Source organism: Somniosus microcephalus, chromosome 1 (genome assembly GCF_052327205.1).
Source record: "Somniosus microcephalus isolate GS21.2 chromosome 1, FLI_Smic_1.0, whole genome shotgun sequence".
NCBI lineage: Eukaryota > Metazoa > Chordata > Chondrichthyes > Squaliformes > Somniosidae > Somniosus > Somniosus microcephalus.
Window position 1 is genome coordinate 436,115,740 of NC_140987.1, and position 27,646 is coordinate 436,143,385.

At 48.2% G+C, this 27,646-nt stretch overlaps 1 protein-coding gene across 4 annotated transcripts in view; it reads right to left on the reverse strand.

Moving 5' to 3' along the window:
• Window positions 1-27,646, reverse strand: part of ophn1 (oligophrenin 1) — a 254,404-nt gene that overhangs the window by 22,899 nt on the left and 203,859 nt on the right. For 2 of the 4 annotated variants that reach the window (XM_086000862.1, XM_086000890.1), the window contains 2 exons: window positions 26,846-26,896; window positions 19,872-20,238 (listed from right to left, as the gene is read on the reverse strand). In XM_086000862.1, the coding sequence (XP_085856988.1) occupies window positions 20,031-20,238; window positions 26,846-26,896 (259 nt within the window). In that variant the 3' untranslated portion in view covers window positions 19,872-20,030. Of the gene's footprint in view, window positions 1-2,223; window positions 2,273-19,870; window positions 20,239-26,845; window positions 26,897-27,646 lie in introns of those variants that run through there. The other 2 variants (XM_086000871.1, XM_086000881.1) reach the window with 2 other exon arrangements.

Consider the following 27,646-nt stretch of genomic DNA (forward strand, 5'->3'; position numbering starts at 1 on the left):
GGGCATAGTTTCAGAATAAGGGGGCACCCTTTTAAATCGGAAATGAGGAGGAATTTCTTCTCAGAGGGGCGTGAATCTTTGGAATTCTCTTCCCCAGAGAGCTGTGGAGGCTGGGTCATTGAATATAGTTAAGGTGGAGATAGACAGATTTTTGAACGATAAGGGAGTCAAGGGTTATGGGGAGCGGGCAGGGAAGTGGAGTCGAGGCCAAGATCAGATCAGCCATGATCTTATTGAATGGCAGAGCAGGCTCGAGGGGCTAAAAGGCCTACTCCTGCTCCTACGTCTTATGTTCTTATGTAATCTATTTTTTTTGTTATGTTGATTGAGGGATAAATATTGGCCAGGACACCGGAGATAATACCGCTGCTCTTCTTCGAAATAGTGCCATTGGATCTTTTATGTCCACCTGAGAGAGCAGATGGGGCCTCGGTTTAACGTCTCATCCAAAAGATGGCACCGCCAACAGTGCAGCACTCCCTCAGCACTGCACTGGAGATTCAGCCTAGATTTTTTTCTGCTCAATTCTCTGGAGTGGGACTATGAACCCACAACCTTCTGACTCAGAGGCGAGAGTGCTACCCACTGAGCCACATCTGGCACCAGCCCATTGATTAAAAAAAGTGATTAACTTTAGCATCTTTCAGCTCCACTTTTCGTCTGCTTCTGTTAAGCTTTTTGTTCTACCCCCTCTTTCCCAACAAAGGATGTGGACCTTTGCTGTGGTACAGTTCCCTGGGCACCTGCTGTTCTCTGGTGCCTCACCCAAGTGAGTGCTGGCAGGTTATTTGATTGTTGGGGCATCATAGTCGAGTCTATGTCTGTGCTCACTTGATGCCCACACATGCCCTCTTTCTAGTATGCGTCATTCCATAATGATCAGGACAACATGGTAGAGTGGTATAATTGAACTTGGGATGAAGAGCAGGAGAATTAACCAGGGTTCCCACTTCTGATCACTATCCAGTGACTGTCCCATGGGAAAAGAATTCAACCCGGACTCCAGCCCCTTAACCCCATTCAGCCATAAATCGCAAAGTGTTAATTTTATACCCTGAACAAAGTATAGTGTTGTCATTAGGCCTAATCAGTGCACTGGTACTAATACATTACAGGGAAATTACATATATAGGAACATAGAAGATAGGAGCAAGAGTAGGCCATTCAGCCCCTCGAGCCTGCTCCGCCATTTAATGAGATCATGGCTGATCATCCAAATTCAGTACCTTGTCCCTGCTTTCTCCCCATATCCCTTGATCCCTTTAGCCTCAAGAAATATATCCAACTCCTTCTTGAATATATTTAATGAATTGGCCTCAACTGCCCTGTGTGGCAGAGAATTCCACAGGTTCACCACTCTCTGGGTGAAGAAATTCCTCCTCATCTCTGTCCTAAATGGCTTACCCCTTTATCCTTAGACTGTGGCCCCTGGTTCTGGACTCCCCCGCCATCGGGAACATCCTTCCTGCATCGAGTCTGTCTAGTCCTGTTAGAATTTTATAAGTTTCAATGAGATCCCCTCTCATTCTTCTAAACTCTAGCAAATACAAGCCAATGCTCTTTACTATTGTACAATGCACTTCTTGTACAATTTTTCTAATTTGGCACCTCCACTATTAGCACTCCCTTTAAACAGTGGGTTTTCACCCTCATGTTATGGTCTCTCCAAATACATCCCAAGTTTGGAAGGGCAAAACCTATAATTGTTCTGCTAAATGTACAAAAAGTTCACAAAGCAATAGTTACATCTCACTCAAACCCTAGTGACAACAGTGAAGTAGATTTACTAAATGATCATACACTCCTCTTGACTCCTGTCCATGGCACCTTATCAGAAGGGAATAGTATCATGCAATTCTTAATGAGTATTTAAAAAAAAAAAATAAACTACCCAATTACAACATTCAGGTAAAATATATAGAAAAATAGCAAAGAGAGCGCAAAATTAGCACGCGAATACCATCTATTGATGCTTTGCACGTTTATGAAATGTGGTATCTGTGTTTAAAAAAACCCAGGAGATATGCGGAGGGGCTGATTTTTCAATTACTAGTCAGAGTAAATACTTTTAAGACTTTAAGTTCTTCCTTTTTCAAGATACTTTTGCATATGATCAGTTTTTGAATATTCGCAAGCCCCCATATTCTAAGTGTAGAACACAAACATAAATGGCCCCTTCACCTAACCATTGAAGTCATCAATAAAATGAATACCTTGACCTACCTCATCTTTCGCAGTAATGGGAGACTGTGGTGGAGAACAGTTCACACTGCTGAGAGCAACAAAAAGATTAAATCGGGGATATGTTAGTCACACACTAAAAGTGGCACAACAGTCATTTATTCTCATTTCTCCCTCTGACAACATTCTCACCTCCTCTTTCTGAAGGTGCTGAATCTTAGTTAGCAGAAGTTAGATATATTTCTTAAGGCTAAAGGGATCAAGGGATATGGAGAGAAAGCAGGGACTGGGTACTGAATTTGGATGATCAGCCATGATCTCATTAAATGGCGGAGCAGGCTCGAGGGGCCGAATGGCCTACTCCTGCTCCTATCCTATCTTCTATGTTTACTGGAATATGTTTCCACAGATGCTGGTTGCTTTCTGATAACCCGCGCAAGTGCTCATTCTTCTTGAATGAGCCCAGTGAACGTAAACAGCCTATTTGACTGTGTGGGGCGTCGAGCCAAGTACAGCACGTCAACACCGTCCAGCAGGAATCATTCGATAGCCATCAGAAGAGGAAAGGGCCAGACAGTTTCTCTCCTTCCCAGCCCAGGGTTTAGAGCAATTGCAGCATACTATTATCTCTGCTTGACTGAAATCATTTACCTCGGGGATTAAACTTGGGACCATCCTAGTTTTTATGGATTACCACCACACAAAGAAATGTATTTATCCATTAAGCCGGTGGTTCTCAAACTGGGGTCCGCCAACTAAACCACCTCCGTCACAAGTTTCATTGATTTGAGGATATAAAAAGTGAGCTGTGAGTGAATGATACCATCCTCACTGTGGAGTAAAGCCTATCGTGCCAACTTGGGTGGAAAAGAAAATGATTTATCAGTGTTAAAAAAAAAAAACCCAATCGGTGATGGAGGGGGAAGCCGGTGCGTAGCAGCGAATGGTTACCACGGCGGCGGCAGCAGCGGCTGTGCGTTGCAGGAAGACGAGGAGGAGGAGGGGGGAAAAGGACTGTGGGCCAGCAGTGGCTGCAATGCCACCGCCAGCAACAGGAGTCGGAGGTGGAAATGCACAGGACCAGCTGTTCGGAGAGGAACCAACCATCTGTAAACAAAGATCCCCTCCAGACTACCAGCTGGATGCAGCAGCGGCGGGATACGGCCAAAAAGAATAGGCCCTGTAAGTCAGACATTTAAAAAAAAAAAAATTGTTTATGGGATGTCGACGTCGCTGGCAAGGCCAGCATTTATTGCCCATCCCTAGTTGCCCTCGAGAAGGTGGCGGTGAGCCGCCTTCTTGAACTGCTGCAGTCCGTGTGGTGAAGGTACTCCCACAGTGCTGTTAGGGAGGGAGGTCCAGGATTTTGACCCAGCGACGATGAAGGATCGGCAATATATTTCCAAGTCAGGATGGTGTGTGATTGGAGGGGATAAAAACAGAAAATGCTGGAGATACTCAGCAGGTCAGGCAGCATCTGTGAAGAGAGAAACAGAGTTAACGTTTCAGGTCGATGACCTTTCCAGCTACCTGGACTACACTTCCTCCCACCCCGCCTCCTGTAAGGACTCTATTCAATTCTCCCAGTTTCTCCGTCTCCGCCGCATCTGCTCTGATGATGCCACCTTCCATACCAGTGTTTCCGACATGTCTTCCTTTTTCCTCAACCGAGGATTCCCCTCTACTGTGGTTGACATGGCCCTTGACCGTGTCCGTTCTATCTCCCGCACTTCTGCCCCTCCCTCCCAGAACCACGATAGAGTTCCCCTCATCCTCACCTTTCACCCCACCAGCTTCCACATTCAACGGATCATCCTCCGCCACCAAACACATCTTCCCCTCCCCTTTCAGCATTCTGAAGGGACTGCTCCCTCCGCGACACCCTGGTCCACTCCTCTATCACCCCCAACACCCCTTCCCCTTTGCCCGGCACCTTCCCGTGCAAGCGCAGGAGATGCAACACATGCCCTTATACCTCCCCCCTTCCCACTGTCCAGGGCCCCAAACACCCCTTCTAGGTTAAACAGCGATGTACTTGTACTTCTTGCAATTTAGTATACTGTATTCGCTGCTCATGATGCGGTCTCCTCTACATTGGGGAGACCAAACGTAGATTGGGTGACCGCTTTGCGGAACACCTCCGTTCAGTCCGTAAGTGGGACCCTGAGCTCCCGGTGGCCTGTCACTTTAATTCTCCGCCCCATTCCCACTCAGACCTCACCGTCCTCTTACATTGTTCCACGGAAGCTCAGCGTAAGCTCGAGGAACAGCACCTCATCTTTCGATTAGGCACTTTACAGCCTTCCGGACTCAACATAGAGTTCAACAATTTCAGATCATAACCTCGGCCCCTATCATATATATATTTTTTATCCACACCTTTTGTTTGTGTCTTTTCTTCTCTCCCACATGGCAGCTGTCTTTCATTCCGCCAGTGCAATTTACACTTCATCTAGAGCCATCCTTTGTTTCTTGACTCGTCCCATTACCATCTCCTTTTGCCTTGAATATCTCTTGATGTCTCTTAACCTCTCCTGCCTTCTATCCTATCACAGACCTTCCCTTTTGTTCTTTCATTCCCTCCCCCCTTTCCCAGCCCCTACACTTGCTTAAAAACCTGTTCCATCGCCAGCTTTTTCCAGTTCTGACAAAGTCATCGACCTGAAATGTTAACTTTATTTCGCTCTTCACAGATGCTGCCTGACCTGCTGAGTAACTCCAGCATTTTCTGTTTTTATTTCAGATTTTCAGCATCTGCAGTATTTTCTTTGTGATTGGAGGGGAACTTGGAGGTGGTGGTGTGCCCATGCGCTTGCTGCCCTTGTCCTTCTAGGTGGAAGAGGTCGCAGGTTTGGGAGGTGCTGCCAAAGAAGCCTTGGCGAGTTGCTGCAGTGCATCTTGTAAATGGTACACACTGCAGCCACAGTACGCCAGTGGTGGAGGGAGTGAATGTTTAAGGTGGTGGATGGGGTGCCAATCAAGCAGGCTGCTTTGTCCTGGATGATGTCGAGCTTCTTGAGTGTTGTTGGAGCACTCATCCAGGCAAGTGGAGATTATTCCATCACACTCCTTACTTGTGCCTTGTAGATGGTAGAAAGGCTTTGGGGAGTCAGGATGTGAGACACTCGCAGCAGAATACCCAGCCTCTGACCTGCTCTTGTTGCCACAATATTTATGTGGCTGGTCCAGTTACGTTTCTGGTCAATGGCAACCCCCAGGATGTTGATGGTGGGGGATTCGCCGATGGTAATGCCATTGAATGTCAAGGGGCGGTGGTTAGGCTCTTGCTTGTAGGAGATAGTCATTGCCTGGCACTTCTGTGGCGCGAATGTTACCTGCCACTTATCAGCCCAAGCCTGAACGTCGTCCAGGTCTTGTTGCATGCGGGCATGGGCTGCTTCATTATCTGAGGAGTTGAAACATCCCCATTTCTGACCTTATGATGGAGGGAAGGTCATTGATGAAGCAGCTGAAGATGGTTGGGCCTAGGACACTGCCCTGAGGAACTCCTGCCGCGATGTCCTGGGACTGTGATGATTGACCTCCAACAACCACAACCATCTTCCTTTGTGCTAGGTATGACTCCAGCCAGCAGAGAGTTCCCCCCCCCCCCCAACCGCCGCCCGCCGATTCCCATTGACTTCAATTTTACTAGGGCTCCTTGATGCCACACTCAGACAAATGCTGCCTTGATTTATATAGTGTCTCTTCCAGTTTCAGGATTAACATGTTTTTCTTCAAAGTTTACACATATCAAGAGTGATTAAATAGAAATAGAGGTGCACTGTTTCTAGATTCGGTGCCAATTCTTCAACGTGAGGTTTCCCACCATTTAAAGAATCAAATATATTTCCATTGGTGTCGTGCTTCAGTATCACCATGTGTATAAATTATTCTCACACACACACCATGGAATTTTATAGGCATCTCTATTAAAAGACATGGAATAATGGTGCAAAATAAAAGGGAAAACATTTACTTTTTAACCAATTCGTCAGCAAATTTTCTTTCCACCTCTCCCTCCTGTAAACATTCATTTTGGGATTTCACAAAGTAGATAGAGATGAGGGTGACTATTCAGCCCACCTTAGCTCATTCATCTAGAATTTCTTTTTTTTTTTTAAATTCCCCATCATGTCTCTTGAATGAATTTAAGGTTTCAAATCCACCACCTGACCCAGAAGAGCATTCATTCCAAAGGTTGATCATTCTGGACAAACCCAACTCCAGCCATACTTTTCTTTCAACAGTTTTAACTCCTCTTCATTAAATATATTCAAGAAGGAGTTAGATATATTTCTTAAGGCTAAAGGGATCGAGGGATATGAGGAGAAGGCAGGGACAGGGTACTGAATTTGGATGATCAGCCATGATCTCACTGAATGGCGGAGCAGGCTCGAGGGGCAGAATGGCCTACTCCTGCTCCTATCTTCTATGTTTCTCTTCAGTCCCCCACCCCACAACCTGTTCTAGTATCCTAACACAGCTTGAAGATCTACTCTGGACTAATCTGATCAGTATCCTTTACTATCTTGTATAGTTCTATAAAGTCCCTTCTCAGTCATGTGCTTTCAAGGCTCAAGACCCCCAGTTTATCCAGTCTTTCCTTTGATGGTAAGGATCAGCCTTGTGGCTCTTTTCAGGATAACCTCCATGATTTCAATGTTGCCCATATCTTGATGACCAAAATGAACACATTAGTCAAGGTGCCATCTGACCAGGGCACTGTTTAGCTTTAGCATGGTATCACCCAACTTACACTCAACTAACCCAGGAATATAATGTATCCTTTGATAATTACTACAGGTGATCGGACATGTTGAACGCCAACTCTACTATCACTCCAAATTCCTTCCTGTTTCACCATTAGCTCTTACACCACCATCCAAGAGAATACTCATAACATCTACCTTTCCTAACAAAATGTAGTACTGTGCACTTACCTTTATTGAGTTCCACCTGCCAGCGATTTTCCCAATTGCACATCTTAAATCAAACTCCTTTGGCAAGTCCCTAGCTACTTTGTGTTCATCTCAAACCCTCCCCGCTCTCCTAGGTCAGTTTCATCTGCAAACTCGACCAGTTTGCATTGTGTTTCTATATCCAAGTCATTAATATAGATTAGGATAATAGAGCCCTATAATCAAACATTGGGCACTCCACTCAGTACTAACCACCCCCCCCACCACTGCCCAATTTCCAATATCACTTCTGTAGTGTATGTAACTGTTCTACCTTTAAGAGAACTATTGTATGTAACCGTCCACCTTTAAGAGAACTATTTTAGGTGTGGCACTACTTTATCTTGGCTGCTGTATACTGTAATACCGACGGTGACCACACCGGTATATAAGTGCTGTGTCAGGATTTATTGGGCAGATTCGCCCTGACCTTCGAATAGTAAAGTCCTGTTAAAGTTACTCTTGTAGTCTGTGTATTAATTCGCCATAATACCTACAGATTTTACAGTGGCGACGAGTTCGATCTTACCCTGCGGCAACAATACTTCCGAAGCAGTTAACGAGCGTCGAGAAGAGGCACCCGCCCTCGTCGTTCTGCTGAGAGAAAACTCGAGTCTGCAGAGCAAGGAAGGAGGAAGAATTTAGACACGAAGCCTTCCATCAGCAACAGGCACTGATTGTCCCTTCTGCCACGGTGGTGAGTGAGCCGATCAGCACGAGAAGCAAGTCGGCCACGGTGACTGTGAGTAAAGGGAAAATAAAAAAAATAAACGGAGGATAAGGGCGGTGAACTCGACCATGGTCGGGGGAAAGGAACCGGACAGAAGTCGGGCCCAGAGGCGCTGAGACTGGGGCAGCGTGGAGCACGGAAGCCGCGGTACAAGCGGGCTGGGAGACGCAACGGCATCGTGAGACAGCTAGACCGCGACCGGCGAAAAAGGCCGGGCAGCGACCGAGGCCACGAAGCGCTGCGACCGGGATCGTAAGGCGCGGGAAGATATAAAAATAAATAAATCGCGGAGAACTCAGCCGCAGCCGGGGAGGAAAGCACCGGACTGCGAGAGGGCTGGGAGGCGCGACTGGAAGCCGCTGAGGGAGAGACAGAGCCCGAGCAAGCGGGAGACACAGAGCCCGAGCGAGGGAGACTGAGCGAGATCCAGCCCAGCGGCTGAAACTGTTCGCCGTCAACGGGTTGTACCCAGCGCCGGTTGCCCTGCCGAGAAAAGGGAACAAGGAACGCACTGAAGCCGACGCGCAGGCTGCGAACCCCGAAAGCCAGCGGTCGTCGCCCGAGGGAAAAGCTTACCCCTCCCGCCAGGGGAAGAAACGCGGGAAGCCGCCAGTAGGCGGGGAAGAAGACAGAAGCGGGAAACCGCCATTTTGAAAGTGGGCGGGGAAAGAAGACAAGCGCGGGAAACCGCCATTTTGAAAAAAAAAAGTTAAAGAAATATTTCGTTGTTGTTTCTCAGGAAGAGTGTGAAGATGCCTAAGCGTAGTAACATCAACGGTTTCGATTCCGATGTGGAAGATTGGGCCACGTATGTAGAACGCATCGAGATATATTGTAAGGTCAATAAGATAGCAAATTATGACAAAGCTCTAACCTTACTAAACTCAATGGGTGCGAAGACATACGGGTTATTGAAGCATCTTCTATCACCAGCTAAACCGGCGGATCAGTCTTTCGCTAATATTGTTGCTGTCCTGAAGGATCATTTTAACCCCGCACCGCTGATGTTAGCGGAACGATCTAAATTTTACGTGAGAACGCAACGAAAAGAGGAAAGCAACGCGGAGTACCTGGTTGAACTGCGTAGGCTAGCAAAATACTGTCAGTTTGGGGTAAATCTGACAGAGGCACTGAGAGACAAGTTCGTGTGCGGGATGTCGAAGGAAGGAACACAAAAACGACTGCTCGAAGAGAACGATCTTACACTTGATAAGGCTGTCCTTATTGCAGCATCGCACGAAGCCGCAGCGAGAGGCACGGCGGAAATGCAGCGGAAGACAGCGGTACTCAGTGTGGATCAAATGACTTCGGGTACAACGAAATGTTATCGTTGTGGGAAGACAACACACGACCAGAACCAATGCTGGTTTAAAAACCAGGAATGTAGAAAATGTGGCAAGCTTGGTCACATAGCTAAGGTATGCCGGTCAGGAAAGAAGACCAGCAATAATAAGTCACCGCAGAAGAAGTACAGAAAGGTACATAAGGTGACTGGGAAGAGTCCAGATGAACAGAATTCGGACTCAGACTCCAACAGCAAGGAACTGGGTAGTCTGAGGATTCACAATGTGAGTAAAGAAGCTGACCGACAAACTATCTGGGTCACACTACAGATTGCAAAAGTCCAAGTGAAGATGGAAGTGGACACCGGATCGGCGTTGACGGTCATGAATAAGCAAGATTACAAAAAGTTATTCAAACATATTCCCCTACGGGATACGGAGATAGTATTGCAGACATACACGGGGCACAAAGTATACCCCATCGGAAAGATAAAAGTCAAGGTGAGATACAAGGACAAAGATCACCAAGGGATGGACATGTATGTGCTGCCCAAGGGAGGTCCACCACTTCTGGGACGGGAGTGGATCAGGAAAATAAAGATAGACTGGCATTCACTAAACACAATGACGGTAGATTCCGGAAAGGAAGATGTCAAACCTGAACGGTTGTCCAGAATATTGGACGAAGCTAAAGAGGTATTCCAGCAAGGACTGGGAACACAGAGGAATTAAAGCAAAAATCAAGATTGCAGAACATGCAAGCCCAAAATTTTTCAAAGCCAGATCGGTACCTTACGCGATACGACCTGCTGTGGAGGCAGAACTGGAAGAGCTTGAACGTTCAGGGGTACTGTCTAAGGTGGACTGGAGCGAGTGGGCCACGCCCATTGTTCCCGTCATGAAGTCTTCATCAAGTAACAAGCCAGGGGGACCGGGAAAGGTCTGCATCTGCAGAGCCTTCAAGATCACAGTTAATCCGGTGCTTCACACGGTACAATACCCGCTTCCGCGGATTGAGGATATCTTTGCTTCATTGTCTGGCGGGAAACACTTCACCAAGATAGACCTGGCACAAGCATACTTACAAATGGAAGTCGAGGAAGAGTCACGCCAGTATCTCACAATCAACACGCACAGAGGCTTGTATCGTTATAATAGACTGGTTTTTGGAGTAGCTTCGGCTCCAGCAATTTGGCAGAGGGCCATGGAGCAGGTCTTACAGGGTATTCCAAGCACGCAGTGTTACTTGGACGATATCCTGATTACGGGAGAAGACGAGGAGGAACACCTCACAAATTTGAAACTGGTGCTCACCAGGTTGAAGGAATATGGCCTTCGAGTTAATCGCCAGAAATGTGAGTTCTTCCAGAAACGGATCTCGTACTGCGGTCATGTCATTGACCAAGAGGGGCTGCACAAGTCACCTGACAAGATAGAAGCTGTCGTGAAGGCCCCCGCTCCGGAAAATGTATCACAGTTGAGATCATTTCTGGGGTTGATTAATTATTACCACAAGTTTCTGCCAAATCTATCCACGGTGCTGCATCCGCTGAATGCTCTGTTGCGGAAAGAAGTACCATGGAAGTGGAGCGAGGACTGTAAGAAGGCCTTTCGCAGAAGCAAGGCGTTGATTACCTCTTCGTCTAGCTTGTGATGCTTCCCCTTATGGAATTGGAGCAGTACTTTCACACAAGTTACCAAATGGCTCGGAAAGGCCAGTCGCATTTGCGTCCCGATCATTGACCTCCGCTGAGCGAAATTATGCTCAGATAGATAGGGAGGCCCTCAGCCTTGTGTGGGGAGTAAAGAAATTCAATCATTACCTGCAGGGCAAGAAGTTCACATTACTGACAGACCACCAGCTGTTGGTGTCCATATTCAACCCTAACAAGGCCGTTTCCACTATGACAGCGCAAAGGCTACAGAGGTGGTCCGTGTTACTTGGGGCACACCAATATGACATCGAATACAAAAGGTCCAAACAGCATGGAAATGCTGATGGGTTATCGCGCCTACCGTTGCCAGTAGTAGAAGAGGCGGCTACAGTGGACCCGGTAGAGATGTTCCACTCATCCATAGTGGAATGTCTACCAGTAACAAATTCGATGATCGAAAATGAAACAAGAAATGATCCGACTCTCTCACGAGTCTACGATTTAACAGTGGAGGGATGGCCAGCACATGGCGAACCAACGCTGCCCGCATTTTCGCAAAGAAAAGAACAGCTGTCAGTGTGCCGAGGAGCCTTGATGTGTGGATCTAGAGTGGTGATTCTACCCAAACTTCAGCATAAGGTGCTAAAGGAGCTTCACGAGGGGCATCTGGGTGGAGTGAAAATGAAGAACCTAGCAAGAGCGTTTGTGTGGTGGCCAGGTATTGATGGAGACATCGAAGAAATAACCAAGAGCTGTCTAGGATGCCAGAAGGTCCAAAACGCGCCACCACAAGCTCCTCTGCATCCATGGGAGTGGCCCTCATCTCCTTGGCAAAGGGTGCACGTCGACTTTGCTGGTCCATTTATGGACTCAATGTTTCTAATCGCGGTGGATGCACACTCCAAGTGGCCGGAGGTAATAAAGATGTCCTCCACCACCACGGAAAAAACCATCACAGTATTAAGGACCATATTTGCCAGGAATGGGCTGCCGGAACAGATCTGTTCTGATAATGGACCGCAATTTGTGTCCGAAGAATTCAGGAAGTTCTTAAAAAGGAATGGGGTCAAGCACTACACGTCAGCCCCATACCATCCCGCCACCAATGGATTAGCTGAAAGGTTAGTCCAGACCTTGAAGAAGGCCATGGGTAATGAAGACATCAACCTACAACATAAGGTAGATAACTTCTTGTTGGCGTACAGGAATGCAACACATGCGGTCACAAACCAAACTCCCGCCATGATGTTTTTCAATAGAAGACTAAGATGCCGGCTGGATTTGATTAAGCCAAACGTCAGAAGGGACGTAGAGAACCGGCAATTTCAGGGCATGAATGAAAGGCCAACTAGGTCCTTTCAGATAGGTCAACAAGTTTTGGCCCGGGACTACCGTACCGAGAAATGGCAGCCTGGAACTATTGGGAAAAGGCTAGGGCCGCTGATGTATACCGTGGACATTGGTGACAGCATAATAAGGCGCCACGTTGACCAGATCATAGGGTCATCCACAAAGGACCAACCTACTCCACAACCGTACACGGCTAATGTTGAAGCAGAGATACCCAGAGCACCTACCTCCGATCTGGTAATACTGGAATCAGATGAACCTGACACTGTCCGTCAAGCCGAATCGACCTTGCCAGAAGAACCTACTACCCCGCCGAAAACTACTACACCACCGAGGCGTTATCCGGACAGAGTCAGGAAGCCTCCAGAGACTGAATCTGTGAACTGTTTTGCATAAGTTGTATATATGTTATGATGTTATGTTAATGGGGAATAAGTATGTTGTAAGCTAAAAAGGGAGGATTGTAGTGTATGTAACTGTTCTACCTTTAAGAGAACTATTGTATGTAACCGTCCACCTTTAAGAGAACTATTTTAGATGTGGCACTACTTTATCTTGGCTGCTGTATACTGTAATACCGACGGTGACCACACCGGTATATAAGTGCTGTCAGGATTTATTGGGCAGATTCGCCCTGACCTTCGAATAGTAAAGTCCTGTTAAAGTTACTCTTGTAGTCTGTATTAATTCGCCATAATACCTACAGATTTTACAACTTCCCCAAAAGGTCTTCCTTATCCCCTAACAAGTACCTGCTTCAACCAATTCCTTATCCACACCCAGGTTCTGCCTTGAATTCTTATTAATTTCAGTAGCATCCTTTCATGAGGAATTTTATCGAAGGCTTTTTGATGATCTAGTAGACCATGTCACATGGCTTTCCAATGTCCACTTGGCATGGCAAGTTATTCAAAGAAGTCAAGATTCATCAGGCACAATCTTCCCCTTCTAAAGCCACGGTGGCTTATGTTTATTCGGTTCTCATATAGGTAACCTCAAGTTTGCTCCCGAATAAAAAAAACTAGGTACTGATGTTAAACTCATGGCTATAATAGCTCAAGTTACAAATGCCTCATTCCATGAACAAAGACATTTCTTTAGCATGTCAGTGCAATGAAATTAACACGATTCCTGCAAATTGCATGTGAGGATCTGAAAGGGATTCCTGTTTTCAGGATAGAAACATAGAAGATAGGAGCAGGAGTAGGCCATTCGGCCCCTCGAGCCTACTCCACCATTCAATGAGATCATGGCTGATCATCCAAACTCAGTACCCTGTCCCTGCCTTCTCCCCATATCCTTTTAGCCTTAAGAAATATATCTAACTCCTTCTTGAATATATTTAATGAATTGGCCTCAACTGCCTTCTGTGGTAGAGAATTCCACAGGTTGAGTAGGTTGGGACTCTACTCATTGGAGTTCAGAAGAATGAGAGGCGATCGTATCGAAACATATAAGATTGTGAGGGGGCTTGATCGGGTGGATGCGGTGAGGATGTTTCCACTGATGGGTGAGACTAGAACAAGGGGGCATAATCTAAGAATAAGGGGCTGCCCTTTCAAAACTGAGATGAGGAGAAACTTCTTCACTCAGAGGGTAGTAAATCTATGGAATTTGCTACCTCAGAGAGCTGTGGAAGCTGCAACATTAAATAAATTTAAAACGGAGATAGACAGCTTCCTAGCAGATAAGGGAATTAGGGGTTACGGGGAGAGGGCAGGGAAGTGGACGTGAGTCTAGATTCAGATCAGCCATGATCCTATTGAATGGCGGAGCAGGCCCGAGGGGCCGTATGGCCTACTCCTGCTCCTACTTCTTATGTTCTTATGTTCACCACTCTCTGGGTGAAGAAATTCCTCCTCATTTCTGTCCTAAATGGCTTACACCTTATCCTTAGACTGTGACCCCTGGTTCTGGACTCCCCCACCATCGGGAACATCCTTCTTGCATCTAGTCTGTCTAGTCCTGTTAGAATTTTATAAGTTTCAATGAGATCCCCTCTCATTCTTCTAAACTCCAGCGAGTATAAGCCCAATCGACCCAATCTCTCCTCATACGTCATTCCTGCCATCCCAGGTATCAGTCTGGTGAATCTTCGCTGCACTCCCTCCATGGCAAGGACATCCTCAGGTAAGGCGACCAAAACTGCACACAATACTCAAGGTGTGGTCTCACCAAGGCCCTGTACAACTGCAGCAAGACATCCTTGTTCCTGTACTCGAACCCTCTCGCTATGAAGGCCAACATACCATTTGCCTTCTTAACCGCCTGCTGCACCTGCATACTTACCTTCAGCGACTGGTGCACAAGGACACCCAGGTCTCGTTGCACTTTCCCCTTCTCCCAATATTGCCATTCAGATAATAATCTGCCTTCCTGTTTTTGCCACCAAAGTGGATAACCTCACATTTATCCACGTTATACTGCATCTGCCATGCATCTGCCCAATCACCCAACCTGTCCAAATCATCCTGGAGTTTCTCGGCATCCTCCTCACAGCACACACGCCCACCCAGCTTTAACCTACTTTGGTGGCGAGCCACATTAGGGGTTTGAACAGGCTGCTAGTTTCACAATTTTAGACCCAGCGGTTGGGTGCGCTACCGTCATTACCATCAATGTATTGAACCACAGCCAAAGAGCTTTTCTTTAATCTCATATACACTTCAGTTTTGAAATATTTCCTGTAACTCTTAAGTAAAAGCACTCCCCGGCTGAATTGGCTAGTCGCTGCTTGTGATTTGGCAGGATATTTCGATATATTTTCTCATTTAAATGTAATGCTTCATTTCCAAGCTCCTAGGTCACATTTTCAGAAACATGTGTTATAAAAAGAGGTGAGGAGCTCCGATGGTCTACAATTTATAGAATGCTGTAATTTGCCAGGGATGAACTGATATTAATGAACAATCCTGGGGTGGCTTTTTGCCAATCAAATGCCTGCCACATACAAAGCAATTGGGGGAAGAAGAATAAATCAAGAGCTTGATGCCCTTTTCATCCTCATCCAAATAACATGCCCGACCTCTTATCAGAACATGAGAGTTCCAGGTTGTAATGTTTTGTTAGTTTGTGGGATATACGAGAGGCACAGGCAAGGTGGGTTGTTTTGTCCATCCGTATTTCCCCGGATGTGGTGGCGATAGGTCTCTCTCTTTGAATCGCTGCAGCCTGTGGTGAGAATACTCCCACAAAGATGTTAGGTAGGGAATTCCATCATATTGGCCCAGCAACAATGAGCCAATGGCAGCATCTGTCCAAGTCACAATGGCAGGGGACGTAGAGGGGAACTTGGATAGCGATAGTGTTTCCGCAACTTTTCTGCTTATGTCCTCCTCAGTGGTAGAGGACACAGGGGCGGGAGGTGCCATTGAAGTAAGCTTGGCAAGTTGGTGCACTGCATCCCATTGATGGTGCATACTACAACCACAGTACACCAGTGGTGAAGGAGTGGTTATTGATTTCAGTGGCAAGAGTGCCAGTCAAGTAGACTGCGTTTTCCTGGATGGTGTTGAGCTTCCTAAGTGTGGTTGCAGCTACACCCATCCAGGAGAGTGGTGAGAATTCATACTACTGATGTGAGCCTTAGAGATGGTGGAGAGGCTTTGAGTGATCATGAGGTGAGCTACTCGTTGAAGAGTGACGTAATAAAACTCACTACGCACTTGGTTTGAGCATAAAGCAAGGCTTTAATCAACTTGTTTCAGAACATGGAGGTCTAGTTGTACTTCACTAGCTCCTTGTCTTACAAAATGTCCCTGGAAAGCTGGGGCCCACGCCCGAGTATTTATACTCCTTGGACGGTGTGGTAAACCACTGTTTGTATTCCTGTTTGTCCTGTTTGTATTCCACTGTGTACATGCCTGGACATGCCTCGGCTGACTCCTCCCACAGGTCCTAGTATAAAGGTGACTGCTCCCCAGCCCTTAGTATCCTGGGCCTGTCGACCACTCGAGGCAGACCTCCATTCTGTTGTTAATGAAAGCCTTCAGTTACTCTTCTAACTCTCGGTCTTTTATGAGTAATTGATAGCGCATCAATTTTATTAACAACATTTTTATAATGGAGAAGATCCTCACACCAGCATGCCTGGACTTAGATCATCGGGAGGCGGACTCATCCACCAAGTTTACTCACTGGCTTAAGTGTTTCGAAAAATTCCTGACCGCCTCCGAAGCAATCAAATCGGACGAGGACAAACTGGATGTCCTGACCTCCAAAGTGAACCACCGAGTGTACTCGGTCATCCAAGACGCGACCTCGTACGCGGACGCTATCAAGCTCCTCAAGGACCAGTACACGCGCCCAGTGAACGAAGTGTACGCCAGGCACCTTCTGGGGAGTCGTAAACAACAACCTGGGGAATCGACCGTGGAATACCTTCAGGCACTGTCTGTGCTTGGCCGGGCCTGTGGTTGTAAGGATGTAAAGGCCGCCGTGTACACAGAGGAACTTATCCGGGACGCTTTTGTAGCGGGCCACAGATCCAATTACACCCGACAGCGACTGTTGGAGCAGAGTAACCTCGACCTCAACAAGGCCTCTGAACTCGCACTATCGTTGGATGCAGCCTACCAGGGCATGGATGCCTACTCCTCTGCACCGTGGACGCCGCGGGGAATGACAGCCTGGGACACGGTAGGACCGCCTCATAGCGCCGTGCCACCCCAGCCACACCCCAACAACGGCCCAACTACCGCAGCAGTGTCCCAAGGCCAGAAATGCTACTTCTGTGGCCAGGCAAAACACCCCAGAGCGCGCTGCCCGGCGAAAAACGCGATCTGCTCGGGCTGCGGGAAGAAGGGACACTACGCTAGCGTCTGCAGGGCCAAAGCCACCCCGAACCCCAGCAGCGCCGCGTGTGGGCCATGCAGGCCGCCATCTTGGACCTCCCCGGCCATGTGCGAATCACCGGTACAGCAGCCATTTTGGACGCCTCCAGCCACATGGGGATCATGGACGCCGCCATCTTGGACGACAGCCGGGACGCAGCAGGCCCCCGACACCGCCTCATCTGATACCCGCAGCGACACACCGACCCCTACGCTGGCATCCGTTACACTGGACCAAGCGAGACCGCACCAACTGGCCAGTTCCACAATGGACATTAAGGTAAATGGTCACGATACAATCTGCCTTTTTGACTCTGGGAGCACGGAGAGCTTCATCCACCCCGACACGGTGCGGCGTTGCTCTCTCCCAGTCCTGCCTGCACAACAGCGGATTTCTATGGCCTCCGAGTCCCAGTCGGCGGACATCGGCGGCTACTGCGTGGTGACACTCGTAGTAGACGGGACCGTGTACGATCATTTTAAACTTCTGGTCCTGCCTGACCTCTGCGCTGCCGTCCTGCTGGGGTTAGATTTTCAGTGCCACCTTAAAAGTGTTACGATGGCGTACGGTGGACCCCTACCCCCACTCACAGTCCGCAGCCAGCAGCTTCCAAATTGCCCGCCGCGCACCAGGTGCAACCTCTCCACACTCAGAGTCACCCCCCCACCACTGTTTGCTAACCTCACCCCCGACTGTAAGCCCATCGCCACAAAGAGCAGGCGATACAGTGCCGGGGACAGGGTTTTCATTAAAACCGAAGTGGAGCGGCTCCTGAAAGAAGGGATTATTGAGGGCAGCACCAGCCCCTGGCGAGCCCAGGTTGTGGTCGTTAAGACCGGCGAGAAGCAGCGCCTGGTCATCGACTACAGCCAGACAATAAATCGCTACACCCTGCTGGACGCCTACCCACTCCCCCGTATAGCTGATATGGTCAACCAGATCGCGCAGTACCGCGTCTTCTCGACCATTGACCTGAAATCAGCGTACCACCAGCTCCCCATCCGCCCTGAGGACCGCCAGTACACTGCCTTTGAGGCAAACGGCCGCCTCTATCACTTCCTTAGGGTTCCCTTTGGCGTCACCAACGGGGTCTCCGTCTTCCAAAGGGAGATGGACCGGATGGTAGATCAAAATGCGTTGCAGGCCACTTTCCCATATCTGGACAATGTGACCATCTGCGGCCGTGACTTGCAGGACCATGACGCAAACCTCGAAAAATTCCTCCGCACCGCCCAACTCCTAAACCTGACATATAACAAGGAGAAGTGCATATTCCGCACAAACCGCCTCGCCATCCTTGGCTGTGTTGTGGAACACGGAGTCATCGGCCCCGACCCCGACCGGATGCGTCCCCTTATGGAACTTCCACTGCCCCACTGCCTCAAGGCCCTGAAGAGGTGCCTAGGGTTTTTCTCCTATTACGCCCAGTGGGTCCCCTACTATGCGGACAAGGCCCGTCCGCTGATCAAGTCCACCTCTTTTCCCTTGACGGCAGAGGCCCGCTTAGCCTTCCACCGTATCAAGGAGGACATTGCCAAAGCCACCATGCACGCAGTGGACGAATCCATCCCCTTCCAGGTGGAAAGCGACGCGTCCGACTTTGCCCTGGCCGCTACCCTCAATCAGGCGGGGAGACCCGTGGCCTTCTTTTCACGAACCCTCCAAGGCCCGGAGACCAGACACTCCGCTGTTGAGAAGGAGGCCCAGGCGATTGTGGAGGCTGTGCGTCATTGGAGGCACTACCTGGCCGGAAAACGATTTACCCTGCTCACTGACCAGCGTTCAGTTGCTTTTATGTTTAACAACAAGCAGAGGGGCAAAATCAAAAATGACAAGATCTTGAGGTGGAGAATCGAACTTTCCACCTACAACTACGAGATCTTGTACCGGCCCGGGAAGCTAAATGAACCCCCGGATGCGCTATCGCGTGGCACCTGCGCCAGCGCGCAGATCGATAGACTACGGGTCCTCCACAATGACCTCTGCCACCCGGGGGTCACCAGGTTCTTCCACCTCATCAAGGCCCGCAACCTGCCTTACTCTATTGAGGAGGTCAGGACCATGACCAGGAACTGCCAAGTCTGCGCTGAGTGCAAACCGCACTTTTATAGACCAGACAGGGCCCACCTGATAAAAGCCACTCGCCCCTTCGAGCGCCTGAGCGTTGATTTTAAAGGGCCTCTCCCCTCCTCCGACCGCAATGTGTACTTCCTCAATATTATTGATGAGTACTCCCGTTTCCCGTTCGCCTTCCCCTGCCCGCACATGACCAGTGCCACGGTCATTAAATGTCTGAACAACCTCTTCACCCTGTTCGGCTTCCCCAGCTATATCCATAGCGACCGGGGCTCATCGTTTATGAGCGACGAACTCCGTCAGTACCTGCTAACTAGGGGTATTGCCACAAGCAGGACCACCAGTTACAACCCCCGGGGGAACGGACAGGTGGAAAGAGAAAATGCGACAGTTTGGAAGGCCGTCCTGCTAGCCTTAAAGTCTAGGGGCCTTCCAACCTCCCGCTGGCAGGATGTGCTCCCCAATGCGCTCCACTCTATTCGGTCACTGCTCTGCACTGCCACTAACGCCACCCCTCATGAGAAAATGTTTGTCTTCCCAAGGAAGTCCACATCGGGGACATCGCTACCGCCATGGCTGACGTCCCCAGGGCCGGTCCTACTGAGAAGACACGTGAGGACCCATAAAACGGACCCCCTGGTCGAGAGGGTCGACCTCCTCCACGCCAACCCCCAGTACGCTTACATCGCATACCCGGATGGGCGGGAGGACACAGTCTCCATAAGAGACCTTGCACCCTCGGGGGCCGCAGTAACCCACTACCCACTACCACCCCCCCCCACGATCCGATATCCAGCCCCAGCAGACAGCAGGCCTGGGCCCCGCGACCCGCTCGACATCTACGAGGACGACACGCCTGTGCCACAGCCTACGCTGGACTCGACGCTGGAAGCTTCACTACCCCTGCCGTCGCCACGCCGATCACAGCGGCAGACAAGACCTCCGGAGAGACTCCAATACACTAACTTTTAATACACTTCACCCCGCCGGACTCAATTTTAAACAAGGGGTGAATGTGGTAAACCACTGTTTGTATTCCTGTTTGTATTCCACTGTGTACATGCCTGGACATGCCTCGGCTGACTCCTCCCACAGGTCCTAGTATAAAGGTGACTGCTCCCCAGCCCTTGTATCCTGGGCCTGTCGACCACTCGAGGCAGACCTCCATTCTTTTGTTAATAAAAGCCTTCAGTTACTCTTCTAACTCTCGGTCTTTTATGAGTAATTGATAGCGCATCAGACGGCGCCACCAGCTGGCTGTCCAGCGTTATTTCATAAGTAGTTTCTTGATGATGAGATTTATAACAAAGAGTACCTAACCCTTTTTCTTCCTCTTGCAGCGACCGTGTTGATGCAGCTGTTCCTGTAAACTTCTGGACAGTGACCACCTCCAGGATGTTGATGGTGGGGTACTCGCCAGTGGTAGTGTTGTTGAAGGTCAACGGAAGGTGGTTGCCCCTTTCTTGTTGTTGACACTACACTCAGATCATCACCTTCACTATGTCCAGTGAATTCAACTGCTTCTTTGTGGAGTCAATAGTGGCATCTAGGACAGAAGGGACCTCGGAAGGAGGCAGAGTAGAATTGTTCACATGGCATTTTTGGCTGAAAACACTTGCAAACACTTCAGCCGTTATCACTTGCATTCACATCCGAGGGTCGATCATGGTCGAGGATGTGAATGTTAATGGAGTCTCCTCCTCCTATTGCCACATTGCCCATCACCAGTCTGGACTAGCTTTTGTCCTGCCCTCGGTCCTCTCCATGTGATGTCCAACATAGAGGAGTACTGATTTGTCAGCTGGGGGGGCGGAGTTAGCAGTAGATGGTAATCAGCAGGCTATTTCCTTGGCTTTGTTCGACCTGAATCCATGGGATTCAGAGTAAATGTGGAGAACTCCCATGGCCATGCCCACACAATTGTGTCCGCACCTTTAGTGAGTCTATCCTACCGTTGGGATAAGATGGTGATGGAGGAGTCTGCAATGTTGGCTGTTAGATATAACTGAATAGAACTATGTTTGGCTGTTGTTTGACCAGTCTGTGGGACTGCCATTTAGAGAGAGAGGATTCCAAGCCCAGATCCCAAAGGCAAAAGTGGTTCACCCACTCCAACACCTCAAACTGTACCTACATTATATAGTGACTGATCTCTTAAGATTAAAATACTTAGGGGAAGAAATTCGGTATCGCCCCATTTGGGGCGCAATTATCGGCCGGATGCAAAGTTTAGTGCCTGGCGCTAATTATCGCCTCCTACTGCAAATTTGGCTTCTATCACCCCAGGAGGTGATTGTAGCGCTAAATCAGGCACTACACACCTCTCTTAAGGCGTCAACACCGAGGAGTGAGGCGCTACTTCAGAGCGCTGGCGAAGCTCATGTGATGTCAGTCAGCAATGGAACACAGACACACTGCTGCTGGCCAGTTCTTAAAGGGGAGGGTCGATCTTGCTCTCCACCCACACCCTACTCATTGCAGCCTTGATACTCAGCCTGGAGAGACCTGTACATCAAATCATAGAGTCATAGAGTAATACAGCACGGATAGAGGCCCTTCGGCCCATCGTGTCCGCGCCGGCCATCAAGCCCTGTCTAATCTAATCCCATATTCCAGCATTTGGTCCGTAGCCTTGTATGCTATGGCATTTCAAGTGCACATCCAAATGCTTCTTAAATGTTGTGAGGGTTCCTGCCTCCACAACCCTTTCAGGCAGTGAGTTCCAGACTCCAACCACCCTCTGGGTGAAAAAGTTCTCTCAAATCCCCTCTAAACCTCCCGCCCTTTACCTTGAATCTATGCCCCCTAGTTATTGACCCCTCTACTAAGGGAAAAAGCTCCTCAGCATCCATCCTATCTATGCCCCTCATAATTTTGTACACCTCAATCACGTCCCCCCTCAGCCTCCTCTGCTCCAAGGAAAACAAACCCAATCTGCCCAGTCTCTCTTCATAGCTGAAGCGCTCCAGCCCTGGTAACATCCTGGTGAACCTCCTCTGCACCCTCTCTAATGCGATCACATCCTTCCTGTAGTGTGGCGACCAGAACTGCACACAGTATTCCAGCTGTGGCCTAACCAGTGTTTTATACAGCTCCATCATAACCTCCTTGCTCTTATATTCAATGCCTCGGCTAATGAAGGCAAGTATCCCATATGCCTTTTTTACCACCTTATCCACCTGTTCCGCCGCCTTCAGGGATCTGTGTACTTGCACACCCAGATCCCTCTGACCCTCCGTCTTGCCTAGGGTCTTTCCATTCATTGTGTATTCCTTTGCCTTGTTAGTCCCCCCAAAGTGCATCACCTCGCACTTTTCCGGGTTAAATTCCATTTGCCACTGTTCCGCCCATCTGACCAACCCATCTATATCGTCCTGCAGACTGAGGCTACCCTCCTCGCTATTTACCACCCTACCAATTTTTGTATCATCCGCGAACTTACTGATCATACCCTTTACATTCATATCCAAGTCATTAATGTAGACCACAAACAGCAAGGGACCCAGCACCGATCCCTGTGGTACCCCACTGGCCACAGGCTTCCAGTCACAAAAACAACCTTCGACCATCACCCTCTGCCTTCTGCCACTAAGCCAGTTTTGTATCCAATGTGCCAAGGCACCCTGGATTCCATGGGCTCTTACCTTCTTGACCAGTCTCCTGTGCGGGACTTTATCGAAGGCCTTACTGAAATCCATGTATACCACATCCACTGCGTTACCCTCATCCACACACCTAGTCACCCCCTCAAAAAATTCAATCAAATTAGTCAGACATGATCTTCCCTTGACAAAGCCATGTTGACTATCCCTGATTAATCCTTGCCTCTCCAAGTGGAGACAAATTTTGTCCCTCAGGATTTTTTCCAATAATTTTCCTACCACTGATGTTAGGCTCATTGGCCTGTAGTTCCCCGGTTTTTCCCTACTACCCTTCTTGAATAATGGTACTACATTAGCGGTTCTCCAGTCCTCTGGCACATCCCCTGTGGCCAGAGAGGTCCTGAATATGTGTTAGAGCCCCCGCAATCTCCTCCTTTGCCTCACACAGCAGCCTGGGATACATTTCATCCGGGCCTGGGGATTTATCCATTTTTAGGCCAGCTAAAACCGCCAATACCTCCTCCCTCTCGATGTTAATATGTTCGAGCATATCACAGTCCCCCCGCCCTATTTCTATGTCTACATCGTCCTTCTCCATAGTGAAAACAGATGCAAAAAATTCATTTAGAACCCCTCCTACATCTTCCGGCTCCACACACAGATGGCCACTTTTGTCCCTAATGGGCCCTATTTTTTCCCTAGTTATCCGCTTACCCTTAATATACTGATAAAACATCTTCGGATTTTCCTTTATTTTGCTCGCCAGTGTTATTTCATGGCCCCTCCTTGATCTCCTTTCTTTTTTAAGTATCCCCCTGCACTTTTTGTACTCCTCTAGGGCTTCCTCCGTCTTTAGCCTTTTGTATCTACCAAAAGCCCTCCTTTTTTTCCTAATCCATTCTCGTATATCCCCTGACATCCAAGGTTCCCTGTGGTTTTTGGAACCACCCTTGACCTTTACGGGAACATGTTGCCATTGTATGATCTCAATCTCCCTTCTGAAAGCCTCCCATTGCTCCGATGCGGATTTTCCTACAAGTAGCTGATCCCAGTCCATTTTGGCCAGATCCTGCCTTATCCTATTAAAATCGGCCTTCCCCCCAATTTAGAACCTTTATTTCCGGCCCATCCCTGTCCTTTTCCATGACCACCTTAAATCTTACCATATTATGGTCACTATCACCAAAGTGCTCACCTACTAGCACTTTTTCCACTTGGCCGGCCACATTCCCTAGAATTAGGTCCAGTACCGCCCCCTCTCTTGTAGGACTTTCTACATGCTGGCTCAAAAAGCTCTCCTGGATGCACTTTAAGAATTCTACACCCTCTGAGCCTTTCACACTCTGACTATCCCAGTTAATATTGGGGAAGTTGAAATCCCCCATTATTATTACCCTATTATTTGCACATTTCTCTGAGATTTGCCTACATATCTGTTCCTCTATCTCCCCCTGACTGTTTGGAGGCCTATAGTACACTCCCAGCAAAGTGCTTGCCCCCTTTTTGTTTTTAAGCTCCACCCATATGGCCTCATTAGAGGACCCTGCTAATATATCATCCCTCCTTACTCCTGCTAATATACCATCCCTCCTTACTGCAGTAATTGACTCCTTAATTAATATTGCGACACCCCCTCCTCTTATACCTCCCCCTCTGTCTCGCCTGAAGATTCTGTACCCCGGAATATTGAGCTGCCAGTCTTGCCCTTCCCTCAACCATGTCTCCGTGATAGCAACAATATCATACTCCCATGTGTTTATCAACACCTTCAGTTCATCCACCTTATTTGCAAGACTCCTTGCATTAAAATAGATGCCATCCAGCCTTGCCCTTATATATTTGCCCTGTCTACCAAGCTGACTTGTTTTTTTCTCTATAATTGGCAGCACATCCCCCCCTATTTCAGCTCCCCTCTGTATCCCATCCCCCTGCCAAGTTAGTTTAAACCCCCCCCAACAGTGCTAGCAAACCTCCCCGCAAGGATATTTGTCCCGCTCTGGTTCAGGTGCAACCCGTCCGACTTGTACAAGTCCCACCTTTCCCAGAAGCAGGCCCAGTGATCCAGGAAAGTAAAACCCTCCCCCCTACACCAACTCTTTAGCCACGCATTCATCTGCTCTATCCTCCCATTCCTATACTTACTAGCACGTGGCACTGGGAGTAATCCAGAGATTACAACCTTTGAGGTCCTGCTCTTTAATCTGCTGGAAAGAACAATGGAGAGGCCCAGGGAAAGAGCTCAGAGTGCAGCCCCCATAGTCTCTTCTAAATCGATGCAAGCAAGATCAAATCAAAATGAACCTGCAAAGTACTGCTCAGTACCCAAAGCTCCTTCACACAGCATTGAATCTCTCCAGAAGTCTCTCTCTCTCTGAACGCGTGGTGCAAAAATGTCACTGACAAAAAAAGGCAGGAAGCGGCCGCCTTTAAATAGTGCTCCCCCAGTCCCTTCCCGACTGCAAAACGTTCCCCTCAACTTGTCGTTGCTAGCGGCAGGCAGAAAAGCAGGGGGCGCCACTCAATATCTGATCCGGGGCGATACACGCTCAACTGACGTCACTATCTGGGGGTGCAGGAGATCGTGGCGGTAGTGTTTAGCGCCGCCGCAAAATGTCCGGTCAATTTCGCGAGCGGCGCAAACATCGCCGCACCCGGGCACTAGTTGCTTTGCGACCCATTAGCGCCCTCTTATGCGCTAACGGGAGGTGCAAAGCAATCGAATTTTTCCCCCTTATAGCATTAAGAATCTAATCTTGTTTATACTGCAGAAAGCTTTGGAACATAGTCCTTCAGTGGGCAACACTGCATTTACATGGCTATCTCCTGCACTTGTCCTTAATTGACATTCAGCCCATTGTGCCTATGCCGACTTTTTGAAAGAGCTATCCAATCAGTCCCACTCCTCTGCTCTTTCCCCATAGCCCTGCAATTTTTTCCACAAAGTATTTATCCAATTTCCATTTGAAAGTTATTATTGAATCTGCTTTCACCACCCTTTCACCCACATGCATTCCAGATCATCATAATGGTGGGGGATTCGGCAAGGAAATTAGAATTTTCTTTTAAGTAGCGAGTTATGATGATCTGGAATGCATGTGGGTGAAAGGGTGGTCACCATTGACCAGAAACTTAACTGGACCAGCCACATAAATACCGTGGCTACAAGAGCAGGTCAGAGGCTGGGTATTCTGCGGCGAGTGTCTCACCTCCTGACTACCCAAAGCTTTCCCACCATCTACAAGGCACAAGTAAGGAGTGTGATATAGTACTCTCCACTTGCCTGGATGAGTGCAGCTCCAACAACACTCAAGAAGCTCGACAGCATCCAGGACAAAGCAGCCCGCTTGATTGGCACCCCATCCACCACCTTAAACATCCACTCCCTCCACCACCAGCGTACCGTGGCTACAGTGTGTACCATCTACAAGATGCACTGCAGCAACTTGCCAAGGCTTCTTCGACAGCACCTCCCAAACCCGTGACCTCTACCATCTATAAGGACAAGGGCAGCAGGTGCATGGGAACACCACCACCTCCAAGTCACACATCATCCTGACTTGGAAGTATATCACCGATCCTTCATCGTCGCTGGGTCAAAATCCTGGAACACCCTCCCTAACAGCACTGTGGGAGTACCTTCACCACACGGGCTGCAGCAGTTCAAGGCGGCGGCTCACCACCACCTTCTCAAGGGCAATTAGGGATGGGCAATAAATGCAGATCTTGCCAGTGACGCCCACATCCCAGGAACTAATTTTTTAAAAATAGGGAGAATTAAAACTTTAGTCTTTCCTCCACCCTCCCGCCATGCAATGCAACACCTTTTGCTGGTACTCCATACATGGCACAAACAGTAAAGCAACTTCCTGAACTCTGTGGTTATTTATAATGGAAGTGTGAAAACAATTTGCTTAACCCTGAGATTTATTCAGCAGAAAGCTCGATTCTGTCAGAACTTCAGCACAAGTCACAGTGAGCAATCTTAGTTCTGAAATCCTGGCGATTAAACTTTTCTTGTAGAATTTATCCATCCTTAAATCATTATTTTTTAAAAATCCAGCCGAAGATTACTATAAAAGGTCTTTTGGAAACAAAACATTTCTGCACTGGGTTTAAGGGGCAAGTGATTATCAGTGGGATATGGAAGGCATCAATAGTAATTATTGTCTCTTACCCGCCTGTTTTTCTAGCAGCCTTTTCGAAAAACTTGGCTCTGGAAGCAACCCTATAAATTAAAACAGTAAAGTCTAAGAATTCCCTTGCAAAAAGTTAACTATCATAAATCCAACAGGAAAGTTATCTATGTACCAGTGGCTGCCTGCCTAGAACAGCTCTCTAGTTCAAGAGCTTGTTAATAGTTACAAAACCTTTCAAATCGGAGGCATGCGTGAAATGGATTTTTCTAAGAACACATCAAAAAAGTGTACCTGTGGAACAGATGCTCACACACACGCCAGCCTCGTAGAAATAATTACGTTCTTTAGAAGCAAAGACTAGAATTTTGTCACGGTTATCGGTGTCACAATTCTGGGTAAAAGAGTCTCCTTGTACAGCTGCTGTGAGCTGGCACGCTAGTGCCTCCTCAGACGCCAGAGTGTTGCTTACCCAGAAACTGCTTTTAAAGGCAGTGTGTGGGCCAAAGAAAAGGTGCAGTCTACAGTTTCTTTCAAAGGAGTGGTTTTAATTTTGTTGACCCATTTAGACTGAAATTCAAAACCCAAAGCAAAAATCACAAAGGTCTACACAATGTACTTGGAGATAATATAGTATTGGAAAATGCTCCACAAAGCAATTTATTGCACCTTTCTCCCTCCCCCCACTCAAAATGAAAAACTGTTCACTGAGCTCTACATGTATTAAATGTGGAGCTCAAATCAGTAGCCAGCAAGTACTGGTGACCTGCCCTAACCAAAGGGTTGAGGGAGACTTTGGTTAGAGTGCACGTCACAACACATCAAGATCACAAATACAAAGC